The sequence below is a fragment of the Schistocerca piceifrons genome, chromosome X (assembly GCF_021461385.2).
Source record: "Schistocerca piceifrons isolate TAMUIC-IGC-003096 chromosome X, iqSchPice1.1, whole genome shotgun sequence".
Classification (NCBI taxonomy): domain Eukaryota; kingdom Metazoa; phylum Arthropoda; class Insecta; order Orthoptera; family Acrididae; genus Schistocerca; species Schistocerca piceifrons.
In genome coordinates this window covers 528,594,495-528,616,260 of record NC_060149.1, presented here as the reverse complement: position 1 = coordinate 528,616,260, position 21,766 = coordinate 528,594,495, and the positions used below count along the sequence as shown (strand labels likewise).

Genomic DNA, 21,766 nt, shown 5'->3' with positions numbered 1-21,766 from the left:
GGCACCACTTTACTTTTGTTGTATCACATGCCTGCTGAATACTGTGCTGGTATCCTCCTGCTGGATGGGTATTAGGAGTGCCATCCAGCCAGTCTACGGCCAGTACACACTGTGAGCTTACACCAATTGCATCTAGCAACCCATCAATCAGAGTTTTTGCTCAGCTCAAGTGCACACTCTGGGCTCATGCCAGCTGCACTTAGCAGCCCATCAATTGGAGTTCACAATCGAGCCCTCACCTCCCTGGAATTCATCTCAATCGTCCTCATGTTACTGCCTTGCTGGTCCTCAGTCTCAATCATCCTCAGGCCACTGCCTCACTAGACTTCATCTTCAAGTGTCCAAGAGCTCACTGGGTTGGTGTACTTCCAGCCTCGAGCTGCCTTCTTTTCACCTACAGCCTCACAGATGTAGTCTATTCAGAAAATTCCCATGCAATGTCAGTGATAAATTTCATTCATCAACACCTCAATGCAACATCAGTTACTGACTTTTACTGATTAAATTTAGAAGGCATAAGTGTGAATACAATTATGCAGTAGGGTGTAAATTTATTTAATACTACAGTCTACAGATTCTATGATGTATTATGGTTATGCTAATGTGTATCACAACTCAAACAACATCTCTAGAAGTTCTGCTTCTATCTGGTATCTATAGAACACAATGAATGAGTGAATGAATGGATTGATTTCAACTGTGTTAGGAATGAAACATCTCTTGTACGAAGACACGCTGAAAAGTAATGCCTCCAAATTTTTTATGTGAAAACTCCTAAGGCTTTTCAAATAAAACAAATGTTATTAACATTTTCTACATCTACATCTACATGTACAAACATACTACACAATCCACCATACGGTGTGTGGTGGAGGGTACCTCATACCACAACTAGCATCTTCTCTCCCTGTTCCACTCCCAAACAGAACGAGGGAAAAATCACAGCCTATATGCCTCTGTACGAGCCCTAATCTCTCTTATCTTATCTTTGTGGTCTTTCTGCAAAATATAAGTTGGCAGCAGTAAAATTGTACTTCAGTCAGCCTCAAATGCTGGTTCTCTAAATTTCCTCAGTAGCGATTCACGAAAAGAACGCCTCCTTTCCTCCAGAGACTCCCACCCGAGTTCCTGGAGCATTTTCGTAACATTCGTCTGATGATCAAACCTACCAGTAACAAATCTAGCAGCCTGCCTCTGAATTGCTTCTATGTCCTCCCTCAATCGGATCTGATAGGGATCCCAGACACTCAAGCAGTACTCAAGAATAGTGTTTTATAAGCGGTCTCCTTTACAGATGAACCACATCTTCCCAAAATTCTACCAATGAACCGAAGACGACTATCTGCCTTCCCCACAACTGCCATTACATGCCTGTCCCACTTCATATTGCTCTGCAATGTTACACCCAAATATTTAATCGACATGACTGTGTCAAGTGCTACACTACTAATGGAGTATTCAAACATTACGGGATTCTTTTTCCTATTCATCTGCATTAATTTACATTTATCTATATTTAGAGTTAGCTGCCACTCTTTACACCAATCACAGATCCTGTCCAAGTCATCTTGTATCCTCCTACAGTCACTCAACGACAACACCTTCCTGTACACCACAGCATCATCAGCAAACAGCCACACATTGCTATCCACCTTATCCAAAAGATCATTTATGTAGATAGAAAACAACCTACCACACTTCCCTGGGGCACTCCAGATGATACCCTCACCTCCGATGAACACTCACCATCGAGGACAACGTACTGGGCTCTATTACTTAAGAAGTCTTCGAGCCACTCACATATTTGGGAACCAGTCCCATATGCTCACACCTTAGTTAGGAGTCTGCAGTGGGGCACTGAGTCAAATGCTTTTCGGAAGTCTTAATATGGCATCTGTCTGATACCCTTCATCCATGGCTCACAAGATATCATGTGAAAAAATGGCGAGTTACGTTTTGCAGGAGTGATGCTTTCTAAAGCCGTGCTGATGTACAGACAGTAACTTCTCTGTCTCAAGGAAATTCATTTTATTCTAACTGAGAATATGTTCCAGAATCCTGCAACAAACTGATGTTAAGGATATTGGTCTGTAATTTTGAGGATCCATCCTTCTACCCTTCTTATATACAGGCATCACCTGCGCTTTTTTCCAGTCGCTCGGGACTGTACGTTGGGCAAGAGATTCACGATAAATGCAACCTAAGTAAGGAGCAAATGCAGTAGAGTACTCTCTGTAAAACCGAATTGGAATCCCATCAGGACCTGGTGATTTATTTATTTTCAACCCATTCAGCTACTTCACAACCCCAGGGATGTCTATCACTATGTCCCCCATACGGGAATCTGTACGAGACTCAAATGGCGGTATGTTTGTACGATCCTCCTGCGTGAAAGATTTCTCAAAGGCTAAATTTAAAATTCCAGCTTTTGTTTTGCTGTCTTCCGTTGCCAGGCCAGACTGATCAGTGAGTGACTGGATGGAAGCCTTCGACCTGCTTACCAATTTTATGTAAGACCAGAATCTCCTTGGGTTTTCAGCAAGCTCTTTTGCTAAGGTATGATGGTGATAGTGGTTGTATGCTTCACGCATTGCTCTTTTTACAGCAGCACGAATCTCTACAAACTTTTGCCTGTCCTCATTCTCCCAATCTCTCTTGTACCACGAGTGCAACTGTCTTTGCTTCCTAAGCATTCTCCGAACCACAGTGGGTCTTTTCCGTCCATAACCCACTTTTTCAGCTCACACTTCTCCAATGCGTGATTTACAATGTGTTTGAAATTTACCCATAATTCTTCCATGTCCATCATACCGGAAGTAAATGAAGTTGATTCATGTACCAAGTGGGATGCTAACAACTGCTTAGTAAGAATACTCTCCTAGCCTTCTTGACTGACTTTTTAACTTTCGTAACAATAGTTGTAATGACTACATCATGATCACTAATCCCTGTCTCAACACTGACACCATAGATGAGGTCTGGTCTGTTTGTGGCTACCAGATCAAAAATATTTCCATTATGCATTGGCTGTCGATTTGGCTGCTGAAGACAGTTTTTGGATAGTGTGTTCAAAAGTAATTCACATGATGGCTTGTCTGTACCACCTGTAATGAATCCATAGACATCCCAGTCTATACTAGGTAGGTTGAAGTCACCTCCAACTAATATAGCATGATCTGGGTACTTCTGGGATACAGAGTGTAGACTCCCTTTGAATGATTCTAGAACTGTCATGGTGGAACCTGGTGGCCGGTAATAACACCCGACAGTTAACTTTATTTCTCCTAGCTCTGTTAAAGGTGTCCAGATAACTTCACAATCACCCTCTACTTCAACCTCAGTAGACACAATATTTTTGTCAACTGCAATGAAGACACCACCTCCTACGGTGTCTAATCTGTCTTTCCGATACACGTTCCAACCCTCACTAAATACACTCCTGGAAACTGAAATAAGAACACCGTGAATTCATTGTCCCAGGAAGGGGAAACTTTATTGACACATTCCTGGGGTCAGATACATCACATGATCACACTGACAGAACCACAGGCACATAGACACAGGCAACAGAGCATGCACAATGTCGGCAATAGTACAGTGTATATCCACCTTTCGCAGCAATGCAGGCTGCTATTCTCCCATGGAGACGGTCGTAGAGATGCTGGATGTAGTCCTGTGGAACGGCTTGCCATGCCATTTCCACCTGGCGCCTCAGTTGGACCAGCGTTCGTGCTGGACGTGCAGACCGCGTGAGACGACGCTTCATCCAGTCCCAAACATGCTCAATGGGGGACAGATCCGGAGATCTTGCTGGCCAGGGTAGTTGACTTACACCTTCTAGAGCACGTTGGGTGGCACGGGATACATGCGCACGTGCATTGTCCTGTTGGAACAGCAAGTTCCCTTGCCGGTCTAGGAATGGTAGAACGATGGGTTCGATGACGGTTTGAATGTACCGTGCACTATTCAGTGTCCCCTCGACGATCACCAGTGGTGTACGGCCAGTGTAGGAGATCGCTCCCTACACCATGATGCCGGGTGTTGGCCCTGTGTGCCTCGGTCGTATGCAGTCCTGATTGTGGCGCTCACCTGCACGGCGCCAAACACGCATACGACCATCATTGGCACCAAGGCAGAAGCGACTCTCATCGCTGAAGACGACACGTCTCCATTCGTCCCTCCATTCACGCCTGTCGCGACACCACTGGAGGCGGGCTGCACGATGTTGGGGCGTGAGCGGAAGACGGCCTAACGGTGTGCGGGACCGTAGCCCAGCTTCATGGAGACGGTTGCGAATGGTCCTCGCCGATACCCCAGGAGCAACAGTGTCCCTAATTTGCTGGGAAGTGGCGGTGCGGTCCCCTACGGCACTGCGTAGGATCCTACGGTCTTGGCGTGCATCCGTGCATCGCTGCGGTCCGGTCCCAGGTCGACGGGCACGTGCACCTTCCGCCGACCACTGGCGACAACATCGATGTACTGTGGAGACCTCACGCCCCACGTGTTGAGCAATTCGGCGGTACATCCACCCGGCCTCCCGCATGCCCACTATACGCCCTCGCTCAAAGTCCGTCAACTTCACATACGGTTCACGTCCACGCTGTCGCGGCATGCTACCAGTGTTAAAGACTGCGATGGAGCTCCTTATGCCACGGCAAACTGGCTGACACTGACGGCGGCGGTGCACAAATGCTGCGCAGCTAGCGCCATTCGATGGCCAACACCGCGGTTCCTGGTGTGTCCGCTGTGCCGTGCGTGTGATCATTGCTTGTACAGCCCTCTCACAGTGTCCGGAGCAAGTATGGTGGGTCTGACACACCGGTGTCAATGTGTTCTTTTTTCCATTTCCAGGAGTGTATTTCAGAACTTCCTATCTCAGGGTTCAGCCAGGTCTCAGTCCCGAGAATAATTTGTGCACCACACGCTCCTGGAGGGCAGTAAATTCAGCAACTTTATTCCGAACACACTGAAAATTTACTGCTAATATCTTGATAGCTGAAGTGTCTTTACACCGAGCGTGTCCTGATTTCCCTGCCTGTACGTCAACTGGTGAGTGTTTATAAGGACACCTCGCACTACTGCCTAGCCTAAAAACCCCCCATGTGCATGCCACAAGTACTCTGCAACTCGAGTAGCCGCTTCCTTTGTGTAGTGCATCTTTATGCTTCATGTCTACATATTTTCAACCCTCTGCCACTAAGGGGCTCCAAATTGTAGCATGCAACATGGCAGTGTGTAACATAACTATACAAGTGTGTGAGAAACAGTGTGCTGTAATTTAGTTTAAAATTCAAAGAGTCTCTCCGAACATGAAACACCCCCTCCTTGAGCATGACAATGACAGACCAAACACAAGCGCTGTGACATCTGCAACAATATGGAACCTTGGGCTCAGTGTCATCGACCAACCTCCATACAATCATGTCTTGGCCCCATCCAATTTTCATCTGTTTCCAAAATTTAAAGGACACCTTCAAGGACTTCACTTTGATAGTGATGAAGTGGTGCAAGCAGAGGTGCGATTGTGGCTCCATCAACAAAGTTAAACACTGTACAGCAACAGTATCAACAAACTGATATCTCGTGGGGAGAAGTGTGTTCATAACCAGAATGATTATGTTGAGAAATCAATGTGCAGACATGGATAATAGAGATGTAAACTATTAATAACCCCCCCCCCCCTCCCCCCCCATGAACCATAGACCTTGCCGTTGGTGGGGAGGCTTGCGTGCCTCAGCGATACAGATAGCTGTACCATAGGTGCAACCACAACGGTGGGGTATCTGTTGAGAGGCCAGACAAACGTGTGGTTTCTGAAGAGGGGCAGCAGCCTTTTCAGTAGTTGCAGGGGCTACAGTCTGGATGATTGATTGATCTGGCCTTGTAAAGCTAACCAAAATGGCCTTGCTGTGCTGGTACTGCGAACGGCTGAAAGCAAGGGGAAACTACGGCCGTAATTTTTCCCGAGGGCATGCAGCTTTACTGTATTCATGGGGAGCTGCATCAAAACAGTCTCAGGACTGAAGACCACAACAACAACAACAACTGTTAATTAAATTCATTGTATTTGAAAAGTATTTACTAGTTTTCACATAAAAATGAAAAGGTATTACTTTTTGGCATACTCTCGTACAGCCAAGCCATGTTTTAAGATGTAAAGGAGGCATACAGTCTGAACGGAAAAAGATAAATTATGGAGTCCCACAAGGATCTATCATTTGTCCCCTACAATTTCTCATATAGGTTATTGATCTACCTCTGTCTATGAACAAAGCAAGTAAATTAATAATGCTTTCTGGTAATATAAGCACTGTAACAGACAACAAAGGATCCACTGCTGTAGCCGAGAGGCTAATTGCAAACAGTTGCTTCCAGAAGTTTGGCACTGCTTCACTGTAAATCTGCCAGCTATAAACCTCAGTGAACTCATCTACAACCATTTTCATTATGACCACATGTAAATGGTACCATACTTTTTTCTGATATCCTTGTGATGTCAGCTATTTCATACATTTTTAATCAGTCATAATCCAATACCATATCAATTAATTTCTTGATGTTTTCATCTGTGGTGGTTGTTTTGGCATCTCCTTCACACAGATTATGTCAAAGAAGTAGAGGCATAATTAAACTGAGTTTTCCATTTTTTACCTGCTGAAAATCATTGACAGTTAAGAAGCAGTCATCTTACAAACCACCTCCAATTTCAGATAATTTCTGTTTGTAATAAACTTCTCAAAGAAAGAAAAAAAAATGGTGAATGTACAGTATTTGATTATCCATTTGGACAAAATATACACAACATGATTATTTTATAAATGTAATGCTACAGAAACACTGTATGTTATTGTGGAACATGTACCAATACAACAAATACAAAATTTCCCTGATATGATATTGGTGCCTTCAGTATCACATTGTTAGTACTGTATAGGAAAACTGTTGGTGTTGGGGCAGCTGCAACTGAAGTTACTGTTATTAGTTCTGTTGGTTATGATGACTACTTGTGTAAATACTATTTCATTGTTATATTTGCTCTTTGAATTATGGATCATCTCAAGACTGCTGGATGAGGAGGGAAATTGACAACGTCCATTTCCAAAGATGCATCCTGGCATTTCATACAAAGAAATATGTACCTTTCCATTTTTTATGGTGTCTGCAGTGCTGTTTATTGCTGCCTGTGCTTGCTCAACATTCAGTCTATTGATGTAGATGGTTCCCCACAACCAGGCAGCGAGTCCAAAAGGCCACAGGTAAAAAACTTCTTTTTTTGAAATAACAGTGCATCGTTTCAGCTTTGGCCACAGCTCAGCAAGTACTGCAAAGGATCACAAACAATTTTAATAAATACTTATACAGGGCTGTTAAGCAATGGTACACACTAACACATTCAAAAATACAGATAAATTTCAATACATAATCTTCAAAAAATATATTAGTATTATTAAATTTAGAACTTAATTTACATGCATATTGTATAAAAATATGGACTTTGTTCAAGACAGCGCATTACTATACACCATAAATATATCATGTTTCAGGGAAAAAGTATACATTTTAGGAGGTTGTTATACAGACTAGTTTCAACAACATATACCACATAACATGTGTCCAATTTTTATTGAGTATGGAGATACAGCTTTTGGAATGTAACAGAGAGAAGTTATCATTTTGCAGGTTGTTACTCTAGTTGTTATGGGCTTATTTGTCAATTGTCAGTTTTGTAGTTCAAGTTGTGAAGTTGTGCTTGAGTTTACATAATTGAATTGGAATGTGATTCTGGTTGGTTGGGCAACTATACAGTATCATTAATGACTGAAGCTGAAAAAATTAGTTAAAATTTGTGGCACAGCCAGGACTTGAACCTAAGTCTCCTGATTACTAGGCAGTTGTGTTAGCCATTACACCACCATATCATTGTGGCTCCCACAGCTGCATGGACTACTTAAGTCCAGCGTCCTCCCTAACACAAATTTCAGTTCAGAACTTCAGCCCATTTCCCCTTCTCATATTATCATTATTGCCAAGGCTCTCTGACACTGAGACAGCAACCCAGCTTTGTACTTAATGGGGAAATCCTACCTGTACCTCAGGCATAGGTGATCTACTGACCTGATGGAATTAAATAGTGATGATTAGGTACTCCATGAAGCTGGGGGAAGTAGCCACAATGCTACAGTAGTGTAATGGCAAGCACATTTGCATAGTAAGAAGGAGACCCAGGTTCAAATCACAGCTGTGCCACAAATTTTAATTCATTTCTTTGGCTTCTACCAGTATCGAAGGTAAAGTTGAGTCTCATGTGTATCAAGGAAAATTTCATTTGATCAGATCAATATACTGTATCACTTCAATATGCTGCACATATTTACCAATGCTGATTATGTCAGTTTAGTATTAGTGTAAGGGTTTTGTAATGGAAGCCCTACTGCTGCTGCTGATAAGTCTGCTTGTAGAGAATATGGTAGATGATTTCCTAGCTACAGAATACTATGTTGAATAGTGTTTACTTGTGTTTTCATCAAACTGAATGAGACTGGTGCAGTACCCAGCATTTTAATCTACAAATGAGCAAAGTATGGATGGACCAGAAGCCATTATTCAGTTGGTAGAATATTTTCCTGCAACAAGCACACATTGAATTGCACAGTTTCGACACATAACAGTGTTCTACATACAATAATATGGCAGACATTACACATGAATAACCTCTAACCTTATCATTGACAGTGGATTCAACACCTTCCAGAAGGAGACTAAAGTAAACAAAGAATTCTGTCATTAGCAAATTGCAAATTAATCCAATTAATACTGTTTACTGATTAGGCCACTTTCACTCATGATGTTATCAGTACTGCTCTCAACTTACATCTGTGATCTGACAGAAACAAACATACCTTTATGGAGACATTTTCAGAATACTTTTCAGAAACATATGCTGCGGTATGACAGTCAGTCAGTTGACTGAGCCTGTTGTGTTACCTTGTCTTACAGGGTCCCTTTATCTACACTTTCATGAAAATGAGCCTCTAACATTTTTGGAAGAGGTTCCTTTGGCTAGAAAGATGTGAATGTTCTCTTAGCTCACTGGGGCTCCTGTACACATTCTAGTCAACAGGTGACCCATCAGTTAAGCTTAACATTACCCAGAAGATGGAGTGACACAAATAGTCATCTTTCTTCGCAGGCTAAGTCTATAAAGAAAAGTAAATGTAAACACAAGGGATGAATTGATCATTCAGATTATAATGGTGCTGCCCTTGAGAAATAGCACCAAGATGACAGATGAGATATGCTTGGTGTTGGCAAGACAATCTGAAAGTACGCTGAAGTCAGAGGTGAAATTTTCCAGAGCTGGAATTTGTGAAAATCAACTTCAAACTTAATCATCTGCCTTTGCTTAACGTCCTCTATAGGTACTTATTTCAAATACATTCAAATAGCTGTATATCTGTAAAAAATAAAAATTGGACATACGTTTTGTGGAATGTTTCATTTAAATTACTCTATACTACCTCCACTTAAAATATCTGCTATTCCTCCTTCTATAAAAGAACAAAAAGGCCTCTTAGCATATGTAGTTGAAATCATTACTTTCTGGCACAGTAATGCATCATATCTTTCCACTTCAGTATTTCTCATTTCTTTTATTTTCCTTTAAATTTCTTTCAGCTAGAGGGCCTATAGTACTTCTTATGGGAGCACCAGATATCACTTCTGTTTTACTCAATAACTGTCTGACAGTTACTACAAACTGTGACCTTTCTGACAGGTAATCACGAATCCAGTCCCACAACTGAGATGATACTCCATAGGCATGCAATTTGATTAGAAGTCGCTTGTGAGGAATGGTATCAAAATCTTCTGGAAATCTAGAAATATGGAATCAATCTGAGATTCCCTGCCAATAGCACTCATTAGTTTGTGTGACTAAAGAGTTAGCTATATTTCACAAGAACAATCGGTGCTGACCATGTATCAATAGCTTGTTTTCTTCAAAGTAATTGATGATGTTTGAATACCATACATGTTCTAAAAATTCTACTGCAAAAAAAATTGATACCTGGGATACTGAGCTGTAATGCAGCAGATTACTTCTATATCCCTTCTTGTGTATTGGCATGACCTGTGCAACTTTCCAGTCTTTTTAAGTACGAATCTTTTGTTGACTGTGTAGTTGTTGATGACTGCTACATTTGGAGCTATTATATCAGCATAATCAGAAAGGAACCTAATGATTCAAGTTGCTTCCCTACATCATGGATATCTTCTTCTAAGTTACGAGAATGAAATTTTCACCCTACAGTGGAGAGTGCGCTGATATGAAACTTCCTGGCAGATTAAAACTGTGTGCCGGACCTAGACTCAAACTCGGGACCTTTGCCTTTCGCGGGCAAGTGCTCTGCCGACTGAGCTACACAAGCACGACTCATGCCCCATTCTCACAGCTTTACTTCTGCCAGTACCTCGCAAAAAGCAAAGGTCCCGAGTTCGAGTCTCAGTCCGGCACACAGTTTTAATCTGCCAGGAAGTTTCTTCTAAGTTATTCATGCTGACAGTTGTTTTTGACTTGACAGATCTTTCTCAGTGGGAGTATTAATCGTATACATCAGAAACTAATGCAGAATGAAATTTCCAACTATTCATTACCAAGTAAGTCCAGACAACTTTGGTGGTTTATTACGACGACACACCCAGAGTCAGTGACAACATTGTCCAGCCCTCGAAGATGAAATTTTATGCCAAGGATTTTTGATATTTGCCTTGCACCCCATGCTGGTAATCTGGAACAAACATTTCAAAGATTTATTTATGTTTTTTGCTTCATTTCAACATGTATAACAGTAACATGAGGGACATTAAATAGTAAGTTCCTACAAGTGAAAATTAATACATGCAGAATTTCAAGAATGAATAAACAAATAAATTATGTCAAAATGGAGGTATATTCAAAACCTATGTTTGGAAATGAAGCACACAGTACACTCGTTGCAGAGCTGAGTTATCGTGCCTTACTGTTAGTATCTACCACTTGCCCAATCCTACTACAAAATCAACAGTCTTCTGGAAGAACCTATCATACAGAATGGAATTTGTACTTCATATTTGCACATAATTGCCATTCACTTCAAACATCCTCATCACCTTCAAACCATTGTCCACAAAGACACTATTTCAGATGCAAGAAGAGGTACCAGTCACAGGCTCTGAGACTGGGACTATAGGGAGGATTGTCGGAAAATTCCCATCAGAAATGCTGAGTTTTCCCCTTGGCACAGGCAGCATTTTCAGTACCCATCTTGCAGAAGGTCTTCTGTGACAATCATACAAACAGAGGTGTGCCCAACATGAGGAAGTCTCGAAATCACTGTCTAGCCTGTTCTCTCATTGTGACTACTGAATCAAAACAATGACTTTTATGACTTCAGAAACAATCAATATATGCACTCATGAAACTTTATTCTGAGGTTCCAACATTTAAATACAAGCAAATGGCATTTACTTCATGAACATGCCTAGAACACTAATGTCCAAATGTGAAGCACGATCAAGCAATGTGAGCATATTTACTAAACAACACATCAAAAGAGTTGTAGAACACTGCACAACTTACAACTGCTGCACATCTCTGCCAAAAACACGTCACTGGAGAGGTTCTGAATCTGAAGCTACTGATTGCTAATAAATAAATAAAGACAGACTGGAAAATCTCTTCTACAACAACAAAAGAGCTAATGAAGGCTGCAAAAACTGGGAGCTACTATCCAAGTTTGAGAGCAAGGTGGCTGATATATACAGGGTGGTTCTAACCTTCTACTGGCGACGAGTCTCATTCATGACAAAGAACTAGGTTGAGGTCTGAAATAGGTGGCAGTTGATGGGCTACAATTCACCTGATAATGCATTCTAGACAAATTCTAAATGATTCATATCAGAAGATTTCAGTGGCCAATTATCTGTGATAAATCCTTTCACTGGAACAGCATGATGCAGAGGCATTAACTGAATCCCTCCCACTACCAGTAAAAATGTGAAGCTCCAACAAAATATGTCCCCACACCAGTGTCCAACTACAATCATGCTATTCTTGTGATTGTAGTTACTCCCAACTTTCCTCCAGATTACTACAAGAAGACAGGTGAGGTGATGACAATGTAAAACACTTCTTAGATACAAAATTCTGAAATTAAAATGTGACTGTTCCATCAGAAATGTCACCTCTGTTAGTTTCTACCTATATTATAAAGGATAAATATGAACTGTGATGAAAATTGAACATGTTAAACTATTACATATGCTGCCATTTACAAGCATTTAATGCTGAGGTGATAATATGAAACAAATTCAACATGAATTTAAAAAATCAATTTTATGTTTTTATTAACAGTACTATTAAATTATGTACTGAGCTCATCTGGCAGAAATTAAAGAGTGCAGTGTAAAATTAAAATAATTTTTTTATGGCCCATAAACCACAATTTCAATTCAGAATTTACAATTCTTCATGAACAAAAGTCTCTCATGAAAGCTTCAGTCTCTCACCCACTGCCTAAAACATGGGCTCACTGCTGACATATAGCACACTGAACCCAAAGCTATCCAGATTCTGAATTTTGTGAATGTCTCACCACAAGCACAAGATATCCAGTCTGCATTGTCCTTTGCACAAACTCCTTTCACAGCAGGTTCTGTCTGGGTTGAACTATCAGAAGATAGCCTTTCTATTCATTCTTACTTCCTAGAACTCTCATCTTCATTTCATTAGCTTTCCAAGAAGGGTCTTCATTTCCCAATCTGAGCAGTCATCTCTTTTGTATATCTATGTGACATTTTGCTGGTTGCTCACTGTTTCCACAGGTAGCTTCCTGAGTAGACCCCTTTTTCTTCTATAGTTTCTGTTCACTTTGTTTCTTGTCTAAGTAGCACTAACACATTTTATTGGGCTAACTGATTAGGACAATAGCTGGAAGTGCTTTCAAATCTCTCCCTGGTGTCTTAGGACTTGAGAGATGTGTCGCAACTTGATACAGACTATAAATATTGGTCGATCTACTTTCTGCTCTTCCAGTCTCCACCCTCAGCTTTCTTTGGGTCACCTCCACTGCCAATTCCAGAAGGTTGTAAGTCATCATTGCCATCATCATGATCATCATCATCATCATCATCATCATCATCATCATCGATGTTGATGTCATTGTCATCATCATCTTGAAGTGCTTCAGCACCGTCAGCAACCTGTCCGATTCATGTTCAGTGGCAATGAAATCTGTCACACTAAAAGCATTCCTCTTTAGTGGATAAATACCCATATGTTTCAATCTACAGAACTATTATGTACCTTTGTACATTTTTGCAGTATCATAAGTATTCATACCAACTGTTCTTAGAGCCTGTATAATCATTTCACTATAATGTGTCTTTAATGGGGATCATCGAAGTCCTATCCATGGGCTGTAGCCTATGGGTATTATGAAATGGCAAGCAGGGAATGGTCACATGACGATCTTTTACTTTTACTATGAATCTATATTCTTGATATGAGAGTAATGTCCACCGTATATCAGCAGGACTGGAGATTCAGCTGTAGGTTTTGTATGCTCAGTTAAGTGGGTAACAGAAGGTCAAAATAGTTCATGGCATTCTCATGGTTGAAATCAGTGGTTTGAGCAAGTGATGTCCCTTCAGGCTTTCTTACTGAAAACTGATTCTTGTGCCTGTTCATAAACTGAGTGAACAATGCCTTTCTAGATGTGTCATTGCTGAATGAACTGAAGATTCCATATCTTACTGCTAGTTGTCATGTCATTGTGACTGAGACAACAGAACATTTTTCCATCAATAGACAATATTCCACTAGTTCTCTTTCAATTTCTTAGTTAAGAACAGCTTTTTTTACAATTTCTCAGGGGTTAAAGTATTTAGATACACATATATCCTTTCTAAGCACCTTTCTAAAGAGAGCAGCTTTTGGTATACCTTATTAAAACATCTTGCTGCTTTATTTACAGTTTTAGTTTTATCCCTGATAGCCATTATTGCATTAACCATATCTTTGGTTTGCCATTTCTGTCAGGTTCCACTTTTTTCATTCCATAACTTGCTGCTTGGCATAGTGATACCCACAAACAAAAAGGTGATGGTAATATGGAAACAAAATGTTTCACATTGCCTCCCTGACACCATTTTCAAAAACTAAGTAATGAAACTATACTTTTGATTAATGATTTCAAGTAACTAAAATTTCCATTTGTAAGTTCCCTTCTATTACTGAATCCTAAACTAGAAACAGTATCCTAATTAGTATACACTGCTATCAGAAAAAGTATCTGAATATTACCCTGCAAAAATTTCTGATAGTTGAAATAAAAAGTGTGTCTACTCATGGAAGTACATGTGAAACCACTGTCTACCCACCTTTAGTGACTGAATTAGAACATTATGGCTGTGATAACAAAAGCTTCTGCCAGCTGGCATAAATACTCTAAAAATATTATTCTGTTCCATATCACAAATTTGTTACGTATTACCACTCCCTCCTGGCTACTGCACACAGTTCAGTACTTTTAAGGTGTTTCTTCCCACAATATGACCAGACTGACAAACTGACAGAAGAGGATGACATCACTAACTTCTTAGTATTACAACTGATAATAAATTAAACTGAAGTGAGCATACCATACAACTGCTGAAGCATCTAAACAAGTCTTTATGTGCACTGCGAATTTTAGCTTGGCTTAATGAGTTACCTCAAAACATGATCCTGTATGACACTGTGGAATGAAAGTAAGCAAAATATGATAGATCTTTTATTTTTATACCACCTATGTGGTACATGTTTTGTAACAAGTTTAATATTGCCTCTTAAGATATGTTTAAGATTTTTTGACTTGTTCCACAGCCATGAGGGCCATTTCACAGAGAAGCTAGGATCTGTGGGAGAAACATTAGCATCTCTCTCTCTCTCTCTCTCTCTCTCTCTCTCTCTCTCTCTCTCTCTCTCTCTCTCTTTCTTTCTGTAAACATATATTTTATGATGCGTTGTGTTCTACATCCTTGAAGATCTCCTCACAAATTAATCTAGGGAACTAGAATTATATTTCATTCAAGCAAATTTAATCATGAATCATTATGTAAACTAAAGTGGGATCCAGTTTCCAATAGCGCATTTCTCAGTTCATTCATGGCCAAATATTTAGGTTGTCAACTCCACATTAAACATGTCCACATTTTCATACTCCTGAGTGACACATAGCGTCAGACAACTGGGTTTCTGCATGTTCTGATTTGGTCAAAACTACCAACTTGCATCATTTACAGGTGTACTAATCATCTTTATTATAGTCTTAAGGGTAAAGGAGTCACATTTCCTTTGCAAGTGGACTCGTACAAGTGATATTTTCTTTTACACACATGAGGAAGTCCTTGGTAGCCAGGGGTGGGTAGAATAACATACGGACACTTTGGTTCAGAATTTCACACTTTATTGTCACTATTACACACTGATCTGATACAGTGTATGTTACCACAAAACACACATCTCAAGAAACAGATGGGAACCACCAGCACAAAGATTATTAGTTAAGGTTACAGATAAAAACATGTTTGTATGTTGGTAGAGTCGATATGTTTGGCGGGAGCGGGGATGGTCATCGTCGGCGATGTTTGGGGCATGTAGATGCAGCTCAGTCCCAATGTCAAGGCTGTAGTACTGAAGTGAAGGTCCATGTCAAAGGGCTGTTTGTTGGGGGAGGTTGGAGGTTGAGGTATTGGGGGGGGGGGGGGCGTTTCCTTCTTTGCTGTTAGCACACAAGCAGGTTTTAGCAAGTGGACAGATATTGTAGCTTTGTCTTTCACTAGAACTGAAATTGTCTGTTCCCCCATTGGAGTGCTTTTTATAGGCCAGTGGATAGTTGCTGAAATGTGGCCTCGACTGCCTGGGCACACAGCATGACTTGGGAGCAATCGCTAAGCTTCTTGTAGACGAAAATAGGTCATAAACTATAAGCGTGAGATGGGGATGTGAGAGTGGTGGTAATGTGGAGTTGGACAATCTGTACCTATGAAGGTAGTTCTGCAGGTGTTAATGATGTGGAAGCACCTCCACTAGTGATGACTTCGGATTGTCTTTGTATGCAGGATAGAGTGTTGTGCATTGGGTACCAAGGCAGATTAAGGTGCCTACAACCTCCAATGCCATAGTTCCACTAATCCACTGTTCTGTGCGTGGTAGGCCATTGTGTGAAATCATGCTCGCCCACAGCCTGCACAAGTTGGCAAAGAGGAGGGATTCGAATTGCTGACCCTGATCAGTTGTGATAGATAGGGGAGACCAAATGGGAAATCCAGGTGTTTACGAAAGCCTATTTCATTGATTCACCTGTAATGTCTCGCAAAGAGGTTATTTCTACCTAGTGAATCATGCAGCCAATGACCCATAGAATTTATTTGTAACCTTTGGTCTTGGGTGAAGGTAAATAAGCGCATGTGTACATGCTGGAAATGTCCTTTTGGTACAGTAAAAGTTTCCTGAGGGGAGAATGTGTGCTCTTTGATCTTGCTATGTTGGCAAGGAACACAGGGCCTCACCCATTTCCTGCAAACAAACATTCCATACTGAGGCTTACAGCGAGGCAAACTGCGAGGAGTGATAGATTGTGGAGGCTGTCAAAAATTAATTTCCTAAATGTCGCTGGAATCAGTGGGCATAGTTTGCCCTGTGAGGTGTCACAACATAGTTTAATGTTATAGCTGGGTAACCTTATTTGTTCATGCCGTAGATGTTGGGGTTGTCTAAGAGTTCAGGTAAATGATTGTGTTGCTCTTGTGCATTTGCCAGGTCCTTCTGGTTGATTAATGTACTGCAGGCAGGACACGAGTCCACCACAACATTTTTACCTCCCATTCACATGTTGGTTGTCTGTTGAGAATAATTGTGCTATGAAGTTTAGGTGTCTGAAATGGAGGGGTGATATATCCATACTAGTATTGTGAATGGTACTTACCAAGGGGCAGTTGGCTGGTTGGTTTGGGTTATAAAGGGACCAAACTACAGGGTCATCAGTCACCAAGAGGTAGTAATGGGTGAAACATATGGAGGAGGGGGGGGGCAACCCTCAATGTCCCCCTGAAATATTTTACCACCTTGTAGAGTGTGAGTAGTTCATGGTTGTATGCTGACCACAGCCTTTAGGGTCCTTGTAATTTACATGAGGAAAAAACTTAAGGGTTGATGAAAGCCATTCACTGATTGCTGTAGGACTGCGCCAATGGCAGTGTCACTAGCATCAGCTGTGATTGACAGGTAGGCCATTGGTGAGGAGTGAGGCAAAGTCACAGCCCTCTGTAACAATTGTCTGACTGACATGGAAGTTTGTAACATTTATTCGAACCATGTTACAGTTAAGTCTCCTGTGGTATTGTTTCCAGATGGGGTGTTTGTGAGGGTGCTTGAATTTCAGCTGTCTGCAGGATGTGATGCCAGTAGAAACTGATCATTCCTTGGAATCTGTGTAGGTCCTTGTAGCTAGTGGACTTGGGAGTGAACTGTATGAGTTCTGTCCTCTCTTCCATTGGCCTGATCTCTACTGACAAAATGGAACTTCCTAAAAATGTTATGTCCTGCTGACGTAAGTGGCATTTTCCAGTACTTTCAATAAAGTATGGATGTTCTTAGGCATGGAAAGCTTGTCAGATGTGGTCTTCATGATCTTTGGGGATAGAAAGGAAAAAGCAGTATGTCATCTAGATATGGGTAAACAAAGCAGTAGTTTGTGTAGGGCTGAGTCAATGAATCTCTGCCACATCTGAGCCACATTTTTTTGATCCAAATGGCATGAAAAGATTTTCAAATAACCTGAAATAGGTGATACTGGCAGTTTTACCATTGTTTTCAGTTGTGATGCATACTTGCAAATATGCCTTTCGGCAGACTATGATGCTGAAGATGATTACACCTGATAAGGGCTGTTTGAAGGTTGGGTACTGTCCTTGTTAAGCAAACAATGTCCTTGTTAAGCAACTCGTCCAGTGTGGCTTTGACAATTTGTAATTTGTCATTTGTCAGGGGAGAGGTGGTGTGCTTTGGGAAATATGAGAGGTCCCCACATTGTTTAGATTCTGTGTCAACATGTCGCCCATAATGCTGTGACAGGGTAGAAGTTGGGTGATACGGAAGGGGAGGGGGAAAAGATGGATATCACAGTCAGTAATTTGGATAGACACTGATTGCACTGTCACTTGTTTCATTGGCACTAATCTGTTCAAGTGTAGTTACTGGTGAAGAGAGGTGTTTGCTGATGGTGAGATGCGATGTCCATGAAGACTCAAACAGCTCTATACAGTCATAAATGATATTCACTGTTTCTTTGCAGTGGTGATATGTCTGCGTGTAGCCATTGGTGCCTGTGCAATCCGAGGTGGGTAATGTTTGGGTCAATAACACTCAAGGTAACAGTATTTGTTGCTGTCATTGGAGCTGGCAGTGAATTTCTGCACTCAGGTATGAAGGTTCTCCACTGTATGCCATATGTTTGTGGGTATTTGTCCTGTAGTGCTAGTTGTTCTATGGTGATGACAGGTGAAACTTAAAGGGCCCTAAGCTGCTGTACTGCCCATGCTAACTGGTGTTGTCATGCATTAGCACTCGAAGGGATGAATTTTCCTCTTTTAATGCGAGGCATTAATTCCTGGTGTCGATATACAGTTTACTGGTTACTGTTAACTGATTCTCAGTGGAGGACCTTAGCAATTGGATCCTGCATACCAATGAAGGGTACTTGTCCTTGTGTTGTGGTGTAAGTGGTGCTGATGGTCATCTGATCATGCCCCTGATGGTGACATCATTTGATCAGCAAAGCTGAATCCCTTCCTGTAAATCTGAGCACAGATGGAAGTTGCACAGACAATCGGCCCAAATCAAGAGTTCATTCATTTCAGGATGTAGAAATGTCTATGTGAAGTTTTGGCAGCTGCTGAGATGAGGGACGACTGATATTTCGAACTGTGCTTATTTCAGATCCCAAGTCTTCCAGAAAATGCTATTTATATGCATATAGGCCGAGAGCTGTTGCCGATAGGTGGGTGAGACAAACTAGTCTGGTTCACTGGGTATAGTGTGTGGCACACTCTGGAATGCCACAGCCTCTGATGTCTGGTGAAGGTCACAGGAGGGATTTTAGTGCTGGCAAGGCATGGTGCACTTGCTTGAGGTGGTGCTGAAGGAGGAGTGGAACCAGAATCACTGTGCAGTCTGTTGGCTGTTGTCTGTATCCTGCAGTGTGAGTGACATCACACTGGCAGTTGTCATCAGCTGGGTGTTGTGTGGAGTGGTCAGCCAGAGTTGATGAGATACTGTGTTGGTGTTGGGTGTTAGTGGGTAGGTTTGGTAGTATTCTGTCATGGCCTGCTGGGTAGGAGGGCAAGATGGCTTCTGCTGCTCTGTGCTTGCTGCGTAAGGGGAACCTTTGATGAGTCCGGTGTTGTTCGGTACCCATCTTCCATCTAAGTGCAACGTGGCTGCCTGCAGTATTTACTGATGATGGCTGCTGGGTTGTGAGGGCCTATAATTGATGTTCCAATGGAAGTCCCTTTTTTGCGTTCTAGCACAGCTTGGTTGTCGTGCGACAATTTGCTCGACCATACGGCCCGCAGTGAAATGCTAGACATTAACCACAGACCACCATGGTTCGTAAAAGGTACCACAACTCCTAAGGCAGTAGTCTGTTTAAATCTTCCAAGTGAATAGTTTTAACTATTTGTTGTTTGGGGTCTTGCATAGTCTTAGAGTCAAAGCTACTTTGGCTGCCTCAAACTTGCTGAATTCTGGTGGAGGCAAGATGTCACTGTGATAGCATATTACCCTAAACAACACAATAAAGTTGACTACTTTGATGCATTGTCAAACGTGTTTTAAGTGGTGAATACTGATTCAGCAATAGTGAACCAGGTATTGTGCTGATCCGCTAAGAATTGAGGCAGTTTTGGAACTGTCAAAGGGAAGGGGTCTCTATGGCACCAATTGATAAGATCCAGGGATATTGGTGGGCGGAACTGCACTGATCGTCCACGATGCAATAGTGAGACCGCAAGTGTTCTGGCGTGCTCAAGTTAGCCGAGCTCTGCTGATAGACAGACACGGATTTGGCGCCTAAGAACCGACGCTGTAGTATAAGTCCTGGTGGAGGGCTAAATAAGGGTTGTTGCACGTGATCACTGGGATCCAGCGGGAGGGTGGGATCAGATCCAGTTGTCGTTCTGTAGAAGGTGAGCTGAGCAATCCACTGCAGGATGTGGTGAATGGTGCCACATTGTGGCGAAGTTCCGCGTGCACACGTGGGAGAATGGAAACATTCACTTTTGGGTTCGACATGTTCTGAATCGTTCGTTGTGTTATGTAATCCATGGTACAACAGTACTCGTAAACAACAGTCTGCTAATGGCTTTTAACATGGCGGCACCAGCTTCAAAGCAACGTACAGCATACGTCTGTGGCGCTAGCTCCTCTTATCATACTGTCATATGTAACACATTCTCTTTTTTAGAAGACACGTTAGATATTGCAAATTATAAAACGAATTAAGTGTACTGAAACAGAAGCCAATCCAGCATTCTGTTTTCTGTTCCCTGTTCTTGAGGCATGTAGGGGGAGGAGAATTTTTTACTGTCTCCTTCTCCCCCCCCACACACACACCAAGCCAATCCAGCGTTCTGTTTTCTGTGTTCCCTGTTCTTGAGGCATGTGGGGGGAGGAGAATTTTTTACTGTCTCCTTCTCCCCCCCCCCCCCTACACACACACCCTCCCCCCTCTAGCATATCTAACTTACTGTTACCACAATTTTTAATGTAGCACAGATGCGTACGAATTTAATAAGAGTAACAATAAATTAAATTAAATATTCTAGTACGATAATAATAATAGTTTCATTACTATGAACTGCACAAAATATTTTAAACGTAATAATAATTTCTTTACATAAGTTAAAAGTTAAGTAAGGAATAAGAAACTGCTTCATAAAAATACCAATAAACCCTCGATTCTTCAAAGAATCGAACTCCCATGTATGAAACAGCTTCACACATTTGATTACTTTAGAAATGAGTTAATACATGTTTGAAATTATGAGTGAAGTTTGTTGGAAGTCACTAAGTAGTCTCGTTATGAAACACTGGATAAATACAGACTGGGTAAACTGCACTCAATTTTAAAGAAAAGCAAGTTTTTCATGCATCTCAATGTTGATAACGTAATATCTCAGAATTACGTGTGGCACAACGATATAATTTTGCAGGTCCTTTCAGTGGTGTAGGTAAAGAAGTTATAAATTAAAACGTCGTGTCTTATGCTGAAATTTTACTGCCTGAACAGCGGAAATATAGTAGATTTTTTTTTCCTTTCATCATTCTGTGCGGGGGGGAGGAGGCAAAATACTGGAAGAATAATGTCCGGACATTTGCGCGCTGTCAGTAGTTACGTTGCCTCGAGGCAAAGACACAGTTTCTAACTCTAATGCTTGTCTTATTGTCTTAATCTTTCAACATAAGATTATACTTCTTAATGTGTACATTATGACAGAATTTTAAATTTTTAAATTCGGTCAATTATTAAGTGAAATATTGAAAATAATTTTTTTTGCTGCCCCTGGATGCTTTTTGATAGTCAACTTGCAACTGGTACTTGGTTCTGGGATAGTCGCTTAGTAATACAGAGGGCATTTGAAATGCATTTGTATGAAATCTGAGAAGTGCATGTGTCATGCAATTAAT

The 21,766-nt window shown here is 41.3% G+C and overlaps 1 protein-coding gene across 4 annotated transcripts in view; it reads right to left on the bottom strand.

Annotated features, from left to right (window-relative positions):
• The window catches only part of LOC124721577 (1-acyl-sn-glycerol-3-phosphate acyltransferase alpha-like), a 787,251-nt gene that overhangs the window by 21,533 nt on the left and 743,952 nt on the right, over nucleotides 1-21,766 (bottom strand). For all 4 annotated transcript variants that reach the window (XR_007006350.1, XM_047246620.1, XM_047246622.1 and 1 more), the window contains exons 6-7: nucleotides 10,654-10,787; nucleotides 7,140-7,321 (exon numbers count right to left, since the gene is read on the bottom strand). Coding sequence is in view for 3 of the 4 variants with exons in the window: in XM_047246620.1 (XP_047102576.1) it covers nucleotides 7,140-7,321; nucleotides 10,654-10,787 (316 nt within the window). In the remaining variant the exon portion in view is untranslated. The remainder of the gene's footprint in view (nucleotides 1-7,139; nucleotides 7,322-10,653; nucleotides 10,788-21,766) is intronic.